General features: G+C 37.9%; 1 protein-coding gene across 6 annotated transcripts in view; it reads right to left on the reverse strand.

Moving 5' to 3' along the window:
- Positions 1-12,252, reverse strand: part of BMP5 (bone morphogenetic protein 5) — a 118,345-nt gene that overhangs the window by 7,727 nt on the left and 98,366 nt on the right. For all 6 annotated transcript variants that reach the window (XR_011529817.1, XR_011529816.1, XR_011529815.1 and 3 more), the window contains one exon: positions 9,734-9,928. Coding sequence is in view for 2 of the 6 variants with exons in the window: in XM_008515308.2 (XP_008513530.1) it covers positions 9,734-9,928 (195 nt within the window). In the remaining 4 variants the exon portion in view is untranslated. The remainder of the gene's footprint in view (positions 1-9,733; positions 9,929-12,252) is intronic.

Below are 12,252 nucleotides of genomic sequence, written 5' to 3' on the forward strand. Positions count from 1 at the left end.
TATTCTTGACTGATGGTAGCTTCCTAGGCAGAAAATTAATTAATTTTAAAAATTTGGAGTCAAAACATACTCCTCTTTCCTTTCACTCACACATTCAATCTGTCAAGAAATCCTACACATTTTACCTTCAATAGGTTCAAAATCCACCCTCTCTCATCACCTCCATGACTGATCCTGGTCCAAGATGCCATCCTCTCTCACCTAAATTACTACAATATCCTCATTGCTACTCTCCCTGCTTCTGCCCTGGCCCCCCTACAACGAAAAGTGGACCTTTTAACAAAAAATTATGTCACTTCCAAGCAAAATGTCCCACTACGGTTCCCCATATCACTAAGAATGAAATATCTGCACCTTTTAACAAAAAATTATGTTACTTCCAAGCAAAATGTCCCACTACGGTTCCCCATATCACTAAGAATGAAATATCTGCACAGTGGCATACAAGGCTCTATGGTTGGCCCTACTACCTCTCTGACTCGTTCTACTACTCGTCCCCTCCTTCATTCCACTCTGGCCATGACACCTGTTTGCTGTTTTGCACACAGGTCAGGTTTCTCCCACCTTAGAGTCTTCACTCTCATATTCCCTCTCCCCAAAATGCTCTCCCCCTGGATATCTATATAGTTAACACCCGTAGCTTCAACTCTTCACTTAATGTCATCTTGTCAATGAGGCCTTCACTGACCGCCCTATTTAAGATCAAAGCTACCACCTCGACATTCCTGATCTCCCTCCCCGCGCTCTGAGTTTCTTTTCCATTTCGCTTATCATCTCTGGCATATGCTATGCCATTGCCTCGTTTATTACGTACATCGGTTCTTGCCTGTTTCCTCCCACTAGAATGTCAGCTCCACAAGGGTAAAAATTTTGTATGTTTCTGTTTGGTTTGCTGATATATCTCCAGCATCAGGAATAGAATCTGGCACACAGTAGGTATTCAAAAAATATTTGAGGAATTAATGAATGAATTCCTCAGAGTGTTCCACAAATGATTGGAAGCAAGAGAAACACATTATTTCCATTACCTATTTTGGAATATAATCTGAAAAACCCATAAGCTTTATTGTTGTGCAAAAGGATGAAGGACGAATGAAGAGCCCCAGTCTTGCATCTGGAATAAAGTGAAATACTGAAGAAAGACAGAACTTTACAGAAAATCTTTTTATATTGTCTTCTCTACAGTGTGTTCACACTTTATACAAATAGCATTCTAAAAGCCAACCCATGTTGATAATTTCCAATATGAAGTATGAAAGGGAGAAAAATTTAGGGCAAAGGAGCTAGCAAATAATTTATTTTCAAAGAAGACAGCTAACTTTTTCTTCTAGGAACGAACGCGACATTCATGCTGACAGTCATCTCTGGCAAATCAATGCAGCAGTGGACGCCGCAGAAGCTGGCTGTCTTAAGGTGTAACCTTCCAGTTCAGTCACCCTCAAGCTCACTGAAGATGTAGGCACAACAAAGATCCAAGGGGCCCATCTTAGCGGGACCTGTCATCTGCCTTTCAGTTACTTCAACTAATTACTTAATGTCAGTCTAGAAAACAAGATAATGATTCAATTTTGAACTCAGGAACTTTTTACTTCTAGATCAGACTTATTCCTACTGTGCAACTGCCTTCATTAAAACAAATTAAATATATAGATAATGATGGAAAATGGGGGAAAGAGAATTTATTTGAAACTTTCAAAGTTTATTCTTTGAATAAACATCCCCTTAATTAGAACAGCACAAAGAGTTAATGTAATAGATAATTCCTTTTACCGTTTTTAGGGAAAAAGACACTTTTTCGTTACAAAGGCAGAGAATAAGTATTTTATGTTCTGGGGTCTCCCTTGCAGTGACTCAGCTTTGCCACTACAACATGAAAGAAGCCATAGACAAGATGTAAATGGATGGATGTGGCTATATTCCAATAAGACTTCTCTTATGGAGACCAAAATTTGAATTTCATATGATTTCTACACAAAACCAAATATTATTTTTCTTTTGAGTCTTTTTCAAACATTTAAAAACGTAAAAGCCATTCTTAGCAATTGGGCCGTACAAAAACAGGTGACGGCCTGGATTCGGCTTTCAGAACTTACTTTGCCAACTCCTGCGTTAGACAATAATGAGAATATTTATTCACTCATCCTTTTCTTAATTAAGAATATTGAATATGAATAAAGACTTTGTAGCCAATAACACATACTAGTATATGTGAAAAGACATAAACTATGAATATGGTTATTTGAATTCCATGTTTATAGAAAAAGAAAGAAAGTAAAACTTCAAAGTAAAACTATATCTGTTCCATCTATGCAGCTTTTCATGCAGGCTAAGTGATGTATATAATGTAACATCACATAAAGGTAACGAGCAATGAAATTTATAACAGAATCTGGTTCCAAGAGTCTGATTTCATAGAGCGTTAGGACCATATGTTTATTCTGTCAGAAATAAAAATTAATGGATACTGAGTGAAGTAAATGTTGTACCCAAACCAGCACAGTCTGCAGTTAGGTTTACTATTAGGTTTACTATAAATGGTTGGCAGAATAAACTGTGGGAGGAAGGGTAAGGAAATTAGATTTATATCTTTAAAACATATTGATTGGCAGCCCTTCAGATATTAAAACAAAATGGACATAATGCAACTGTTGATGAGCCTGCCTACAAATGCAGGGTCATGCCAGAAATTACCAAAATGTTCTGGTGCCACAGTCAACACTAGAAAAACATGCCAACATTCCTCAACCATAAGGCAGGTGCTATAAATGCAGCGTTTCTTTGTTTTGTCTCTTAATGGCAATAATAGTGAGAAACCACTGCCACCATATTGAAAGTATTGCTAAATCCTTATTGCACATTTCTTAATGATCAATTTCTGGAAACAGTGTAAATTTAATCTTTCTCTGCATTTGACTTTTAAAAAACTATTTTATCTTAGAAAAAGATCGTGAAAAAAAGTACTTGGAGGTAAAAAGTGGAAAAAAAAATCCTGAAATCTACATAGGGCTTCCATGTTCTGTCTACTAGTCCCTGAAAGAAACAACCAAGTAAATAAACATGGGCTAGCATAGCGTAGCTAAGAAGGGAACAAAAGAAAATCAAATCCAAACAACTCCAAATGCCATTTTGGGTTTCTTTTTCTTTCAAATCTAGTATTAGCTTCTTTAAGGGAGGAACTATAAAAGAAAAGAAAAAAAATCCAAAATACAATTTAACGCTTAAGTGTGGCAATTACGTAAACAAACCAAATATAACGAGATACTGTGTTTCAAAGCAAAAGAGATGTTAGCATTCTCACGCTTACTTTCCAAAAGGAAAGGGAGTCAGCAGCTACAGCACCAGGATTTTAATGAACTTACAGAAAACGAAAATGATAAATGAATGAAGGTATAAGACGTAAAGAAGCAGGAATGGTGCTAAAGTAGACCACTCAATAAGATACATTTCGATAAGGCGTTGGGGACAGAGAAATTCATAATGAACCCCAAAAAATAACAATCCCCCCAAAAGATGGGAGATTTCAAAATGTTACTGTTATTCTAACCTAGTCACCATCTTCCATAGTCAGTGAATTCTTCATTTGAATTTGCACACAACCCAGAAGGAATTACTGTTATTTATTTGTGTAGGGATAACTGTGTGGGTCTATGTACAAATGTGTGACACAAAACAGACACCACAAAATAATAACTAACCAGTTAGTTATTAAAGTGTCTATGAGGATGATCCAAATAACATGCTCACCTTAGAGCTCACTGACAGAAAAACCTCTCCACAAACCTGAGTTTCTAATTGCCTGCCAGGCATCAATAAATGTAAGTGCCCCAGACGCCTCCTACTCACTTTTTCACTTGGGACTTCAGTGCTCACTCGTTTGGTTAACAGGATCACCAGTCATCTAGCGGCCCAAGCCAGAAAATTTAGTAAGTTTCTTGATTTTCTTTCTTCCTCCCTCCTATCCTACATTAAATTGGTCCACAAAGCCCCAGTAACTGACCCATTTCTAGCCTAGTTAACCTGTTGGAAGCCCTTTGCACTCTTGGTTACCCCATTCTTCTTCAACATCCTTTTCTGGTAACTTCATCCTAGGATAGCACTTCAGCCCTGCTCACCTCTTACATCTCTGACCTAAGTCTTTTGCCTCTTTTATGGAATTGCTTTCCCGCAGGAGGCTCCATCCTTGATGTTTGTCTTTTACTTTGTTTCCTGTGGCACTGTCAAGTCCTATGCTTTATCTAACAATTTGGGCTCATAGCTACATCTTTTTCCTACACCTTCCACTTCTTCTTGACACTCCCGTCTCCAGTCCTGTCTCACCCACCCACTGCTGGCCCCATCACATGTTTTGGTTTCCACTTCCCCTCTCTCCAATCTCTGATCTTTATTGCTTGGAGGGTTGGACTAGACTCCTGATCATTATTTGGGCTCTTAATTTCCTCCCTTGGCATCCTATCCTTCACTCTGATGCCAAATTTAACTTTTTAAAATGCATATCTGATTATGGCACTCCTTTATCCAACGGCCTGCATGAAGACACCATAGCTCGCTCTATCACATACCCTACTCTTTGTGATTTGGTCTCTGCATAATTTTATGGCTGATATCACATGTCTCTCACACAAGAATACTTGCATACCCAGCCAGGTGACACTGGTACAAGGTACTACGACCACGTACATCAGTCTGAAATGCCTTCGTCCTCCCCTCCATTTCTGGTAAATGTCTGTTCTTTCTCACATAAGTCCCTCACGAAGTCTTCTTGTGCTCTAACTTTCCTGCTCTCAATCTACCTTACAGCTACGCTTGTGTGTGTCTTTCCCATTGTCTGTGTGAGCACTTTTTAAGGAGACCTTATGCCATCCATCTTTTATCAGCAGATAGTTAATACTGCTCTTGTCACCTAATGGGGGCTTATTTAGTATTGAATAAATGTCATTTCACAATAAATCATGCCCAGGTATATTCTCTCAGTGGATTCTCTCTAGACAGAAACTTGACAACAGACACAATGCCTTAATATCTATTGACAATTTTTTTTATATTATATAATTAATTGCTCAGGTAGATTGGCCAATTTATGTTAAAGATTCTAAAATCTCTCTTACTGCTGAAGTCTGAAAGGCCACGAAATCTCAATAGGTGATCAGAGATATGGGTACTTACTAGAGAGACAGAGAATCTCTAGTTTTCTGTGATGTAAGAGTCTGAATTCTTTATGTACCAGCTCTAAAAAACCAAACCATACAAAGTCATCTTGAAAAGAACAATAATAATGGCTACCCCTGAATGAGCATGTACTACTGTCCTCAGTTCTTTATACATATTAACTTATTTAATCCTCACAAGTCATGTAATCTTACCCTATGAAGCAGTTACTATTAACATTCCCACTTTACAGATGAACAAACAGAGGCAGAGAGAGGTGACATTTCTTGTCCAAGATTATACAACTAGTGAGTGGTGGACCCAGGATCAGATTATAGGATGATAGGGAGATGTAGATAAGTGTACAGATGGAGAGAGATAGAGAGAGATAGAGCAAGATATTATATGCAGCAAAATAATTGTTGTTTTAGGAAAGATTCCCACAATTTCGCATGTTTCAGGTCACATATATCAGCTTTTAGTGTTAATTATTGTAGAAGTAATGTGGATGAGAAACATTCTCACATGTGCAGCCTTGCAGGATTTTCACTGCAGCATTGATTTTGAGAGCCCCGATTTGGAAACAATCAAAATGTCTTTAAAGCGTGACAAGATTAAATAAACTCTGATCCAAGCACCATTGAATATATGGCAGCATTAAAAAGAATGAGGTTGCTCAGCTTGAAAGATAGCTGAGACACATTGTTAAAAAAATATGTAAAATCAGTTACATGACATTCAGGAAAAAGCAAAACTATGGAGACAATAAAAAGATCAGCGGTTGATGGGGGAAGAGAGAGATGAATAGGCAGACAGAGGATTTTTAGGGCAGTAAAGATGCTCTGTATGGTGTTATATGATGGATATATGTCATTACACACTTGACCAAACCCCACAGAATGTACAACATTGAGAGTGAACCTTCAGGTTTAGTAAACTATAGACTTTGGACAATTATGATGTCTCAGTGTTGATATCTCCTTGGTAACATAACAAAAGAGACATATGTATAGAGGAAAAGATTTGGAAGTACGCATACCATGTTGATACCAGTGTATCCTGGTACCCTATCTCAAAAGGATTAAGTGATAAAGGGAGAATTTTAGCTTTATTTATGATTCGATTATTTTTAAATAATGAAAAAGTACATTAATTATATAATATAAAACATTCTGAAGAAATAATGTCAATTAATTGTTCTATCTGATTTTGATTAATATCTGTTTGTACAAGAGGCGTGACTTTACATTGTGTCCGTTAAGTAAGACATAGTGCCTATCAGAGTGGAGAATAAGTGCAGAAGGTTTCCATTTCAATGACTTCCTGAAAGACTTGTCCTAAAATATCACCATGGTTTCAGGCAGGGCCGCCAGTGATTGAATTCGCCTTCAAAGATGCCTAGTATACAGCACGCAGTAAGCAATCTTTTCAAGCAGTTCTGCAGGGAACCACAGCTTGCCATTTGCCCTGTTAGTTCGTCCAAATTCTTTTTTTTTGTTTTCTGCTTTTTCTCCCCAAGTTCCGCCAGTACATAGTTGTATACCTTAGTTGCAGGTCCTTCTAGTTGTGGCATGTGGGCCGCCACCTCAAGGTGGCCTGACAAGCAGTGCCGTGTCTGCGCCCAGGATCCGAACCAGCGAAACCCTGGGCCGCTGAAGCTGAACTGGAGCGCGCGAACTTAATGACTTGGCCAAGGGGCTGGCCCCCCAAATTCTTAAGACTCTGTTCTTTGCAGTGTTGATATATTCCTTTGCACATCATTTTGCTCTCAGTAAGTTCTTTAAACTCTTATCAAATTAGTGTCTTTTTATCTTAAAGTGAAGCTAACTTAAAATTTAGCTTTGCTTCCATTTCCTTCCCTCCCACACCCAATTCTGATACACGTACATTGTGCTGCCTCATCGTGAAAGATGCACTACCTCCCAAAACGTGTTTTCTCAACCTTCTTGCCAAAAACCTGAAGAGGGACAAGGAGGGACAGGTTTTGCAGAAAATCTGGGAGCAGTGTTTCTGCACATATTTACTTCAAAGACGAAGTTCGTTTTTCCCATACGCTCAACACGGTAGTTTAGTCAACAAATATTTTGGGGGTTCCAGTTTTGTACTAGACATTGTTCTAGGCTCTTCCACAGGCGTATGGAAGAATAAAGGGGCATTGAGAAGTTGAAAGGCAAGAGTCATTGAAATAGGAAAAAAATGGGATAAAAACAGCAAGAATGACCTGGGTTTTAACTGGGCGCTAAGTGAGACTTTCCGCATTTGATGATATGCTCTGCAGAAAAAATGCACTCAGGCAAACACCTCCTACAGCTCTCCCCACTTCCCCATTTCTTAGCCGTGTAGTGCTCGAACAATATCTTATTGTAAAAGCCTAGAGGCATTACAGCATTTATTATTTATATTTGGATAATTTTAAAACTTCACTGGCATTTCAAGTCTCCTAAGTATCAAATTTGGTGTTTCTATTAGCTTTCCCTTTCCTCAAACCCCTGTCTTTTAGGCCAAATCCTATGAGACTTTTTCTTGTCTGCTTGATTACTACCTATTGAAAGGTTAAGTCTCATAGACACAAACCAGCTACTTTCTTTTTTCTTGTTATCAAAATATGAACACGCTCCAAAACCATCTACCACATATTTCACAGAAATGGTTGCCAATGACAAACTTTTTAAAAAGAAAACATTGGTCTATATTAGAATAATTTTGTACTCTAAATGGTGTTAGGAAACTGGTGAAAAGTTACGTGATTTCTGTTCCATGTGTTTTATTCATCTCTGGTTATAGAAGTACATTTGTTACTTGTGGTCAGGAAGAGACGATAAATAGAATTCACCAACAGGGAAAAAGACTTTGATGATTCAGTCTCTGGAACGCCTCTGCCAGAGTCATTAGGTGCTCTAGCAATAAGCAGACAACTTATAATTTTCCCTTTGTAATTTCCTCAAAAATTATTTACTATTCTATTCGAGGTTTAACAAAGCTTTTCCTTAATGCAGTCTGCTACATTAAATTAAAAACATTTCAACCAATTTCGGAACCATTCTACATGAAAAGAAAAATATACAACTTTGACAGGCTAGTATTTACAAGGAAGAAAAGGTCTTAGAAAGTTATTTTTCTCCATCTTTCATATTAGGCAATTACAATTTTTGCCAAACTAAATATCTTGTGAAGATCTTTATAAAATAGCTTTGTAACAAGGCCCTAATATCATGTTTTACTTTCAAGTGAAAAAGATGGTTAAACTTATTTGTTGGAAAGTTATTTTAAAACATTGCTCTCTCCATGGCATGTCATTCAGTACGATGTAACTCCATACAGAAATCTTCCCTCTGCTTCTGCTGCTAGATACCCCAAATAGACTTCTTTCTAACGTAATTCTCCTTGTGCCCACACTTTAGGAAGATTCCGTGAGTTCCATTTAGTATTTTTGTTGTGAATCCCAGGTGCAAAAAGAAAATTATTATGTGGTTTTTGTTTTATTTATAATCATTCTTATCTAACACTCGTACATGTTTAATAAAAAAGTGCAGTATGATTTGTCAGTTTCAAGTGATTTGGGAAAAAATGAAGATTTCTGGAATAATGGCGAACAGTCTGAATGTGTCTGTTTGGAAACGTGAAGCAACCTCATTTGCTGAAACAGCAGATGCAGGCTCTTTTGTTCACCGGCTCACCCATGGTGCCTCGCAAGTCCTCTGCATATGGTGGCCATTAACATAGAAGAATACATATTTTACAAATGAACAAACATATTGTACTAAGTTGGGAGAGTAAGCTTTCCCCTTCGAATGGATTTATTTTTTACAGATAACGATAGTTCCTTGGAATAAAATAGTCATCATTTTCATCTAAGAACAGCTTATGAAAATCTGTTTGCAGCCTGGACTAAACGAGATACTTGGTAGTATAAATAATATGACTAAATCACTTCAGATTTTGGCAGTGAGACGCATTCAGCTCAACTGTAATTTTATTTCCTTGTCTATCAATTAATAAAATTAAACTGCAAGTACATCGGGATCAATTGTGCATTTGTAATATATTGTTGTTAGATTTTATATATGCATGTGTGTGTACACACAGACACACTTAAAGCAGATTAGATAGCAGCCCTCCAAATAATTAATGGAACTATACAGATTATCTTAATTCTCATACAGTCAATCCCGCTTTTATTGTCAGAAAAGTTTTAAGCTGCATGATTCACATGTATTAAGTACTAATCAAATATTTTAATGTTTACCTGGTTACCAGTCCACTTTTGAGAGGCCCTGGGGAAGTCAGCTCAGTAAGTTGCGTAGTTTGGTTTTGGCTGGACTTTGTTGATGTAGCCATTTCATAATTTCATTACTGCCAGCTTGATTTTAATTTGAACTGAATCTTTCAACATGTGAAGGCAAGTCATACCTATTTTAAAATGAATTACTGAGTGACCCACTGATGAAACATTCTGGAGATGCTAGAAACATCGCTGGATGATTTAATAGACCAAATGAAGGTATATCCAGAGGGTAAATTTATTGTGGCTACTTGATTTGCAGCATATGACCCCATAACTCTCTGTGCACAACTGGTTTTATCTTACCTCCAACGCTGGACACTCTGGAGGAGTCCTGATGAGAGCTGGATTTATTGCGGTTTTGATTTTTTCGCTTGTTGGCTGCCCTCACAGATCGAAGGAGGACCTCACTCGCCTTGAAGAAGGCCACCATGAACGGTTGCTTTGACTGAGGCCCATGTCTTCCCACCAGACCAGCGGATTTTACGTTGATACTGCGTCCTAGAACAGAATATACAAGCACTTGGTTCCTGAAAATGAGATAAAGTTTGGCTGACGTGAACGAATTCTGAGGGTACTTTGAAAGAGGGAAAAGTTTTAAAACATTATCAGAATGTTTTCTTTTCAGGCCAAAGATTCTTATAAACATTGAAAGTTTACTATTGCAGATAATTATCCATGCTTGTTTTTCATTTTGCATCGTTTGTCCACCACAGAACACCCTCAAGCTGCCTTCACTAACTGATACTTCAGACCTGGAAGTCAGCACTATTATAAATGGAAATGTTTACATTATAAATGGAATACATTTACATATTATAAATGGAATGTCCACATTAAATAACAATTTCGAAAATACAAGCCATGGGCTCTTCTGCATTCAATGCCCCAGAATTTTCCTCTAAGTGATAAAAACTGAGTGGCTGGCTGGGCCTTTCTGTTTTCTCCAGCTTATTTCAAGCCTTTCAAGTGTTAATTAGTGCTGCTAGCCTTCCCCCTTCACCTCTGGCCTGTGCCCAGTAAACTTTACAAAGTTATGCTCTACTTAAAGCTCTTCACAGATCATTCTAGAAGCCTCTGCTGGGGATGGAGTTCTGCTCTAAGCTCCAGTTCTTTCTCATTGTGAACTATTTTGAAGTAAACATGGAAATTTCAGAATTCCTACTCCTCTGAGTTTCGACACACACACCTGAACGTTTACTGAAAGGATTTCAGAAGATGCAAAGCAAGCCAGGAGACCCTCAGAAAGGAGAAACATTCCAGGTGATCTCGGAGACTGTCTCTAAACCCAGCTGCATCCCAGACCCTTCTGAGCCTATCGGTGTGGTTGTGTATCAGAGAAGGAGTGCAGCGGGGGCCTGCACACGAGCAAGTTAGAAGGCAAGGTGTTCTAGACACTGAAGTAGATGTCTATAAAGTCTCTCTCCCATTGGAGTAGCAATAATAACATTTATAATAATGCCAAATACGTTTGGAGCGCTTGCTATGTACGCGCTAGGCATTTTTCTGTATCTTCCATGCACTATTGACTTTGAGTCCACAAACACCCTAGGAGTTAGGTATTACTATTTCTCCTTTTTACAATTCACGCTTGTTATGCTCTTCTAATTTCAAATAACTATCGCTGACAATTTAAAAAAATATTTATGCATCTATATATAAAGAAAACCATTGGCTGATATTTGGTTCCATGAAAATCACCCACAGGATGAACTATGTAACCTTCAGTTGTAAATTTAGTTGAGAATTACTCAAAACTCATGCAAAATTTCTACTCTAGATACAGAAGTTACCGATCTTTTAAGAGGACCATATAATGTGGTTTGAAATATGTGCATGATTGACTCTGCCTTGCCCCCTGAGAGATGTGCATGTTTTCTTAAAATATTTATTCAGTAAAGACTGTGGAGCAACCTCAGTCCATTATAAGACCTGACTCACCTTAGAAGAAAGAAAAGGAAAGCAAGTCCCTGAAACAGCATCAATGGCATTTTCGCAAATAAACTCTTGCTCTTAACAAAATTTATTTTGGCAGCATAAACACTTTTGTGTATACTTGTATTGTGCAGAGACCGTCTACCGTCAGAAAATGAGACCGTGTCATGTGAGGTTGTGCAGCTGTTGGGAGGGACACAGAGGTCCTTTAAATGTGGAGGTATTGGTTAAAGAAAAAAAGAAAAAAAAAAAGAGCGTGCACCAATGCAGGCAGCGTCAGCATCCCAACTGTTCTACAATATATCGGGAAAACTTGTTCGATTCCTACAACTAGTAAAATGTCTATCTGCCTCACAAATGCCCCTCCACTCAGGCCTACCAAAGAAAGAACTTACAAATAATCCAAGCAGCCAAGCTTAAACAAATAAGCATATAGGTTTCTCTTGCAAATGCAAACTTACGGTGGCTCTATGCCAGAGTCTATATTTCTTAGAAAAACTCTATCACTGGCATAAATGAAAGAGGCAGTTTGATTTGTGGTCAGAGCAGTTTCCATTCTACTTCCACTGTAACAAATGTATTAATTCAGCTCAGACTTCCTCCTTCTGGCAGCCCTTTTGCTGTAAAAAGAGAAATTAGAAGTTCCAGCCAAATACCATACCTTGAACTGACCCACTTCAATACATAAACACTCTTACAACATGTTTATTCAGGTGTAGCACTTGAAATTGGTTTAAGATGTTTCCAGTGACAGAGAGCTCAGCAAAAGAAAAAAAAAAAAAAAAAGAACTGAGAAACTTAACTGTTATGGAGTAGAATAACTGGCAATCTGTTCTTCCAATTTTTGTGTTTTTTTCTGTCTTGGAGTACAACATAAAAAGTATTTGTTG

Source organism: Equus przewalskii, chromosome 19, assembly GCF_037783145.1.
Source record: "Equus przewalskii isolate Varuska chromosome 19, EquPr2, whole genome shotgun sequence".
Taxonomy (NCBI): Eukaryota; Metazoa; Chordata; class Mammalia; order Perissodactyla; family Equidae; genus Equus; species Equus przewalskii.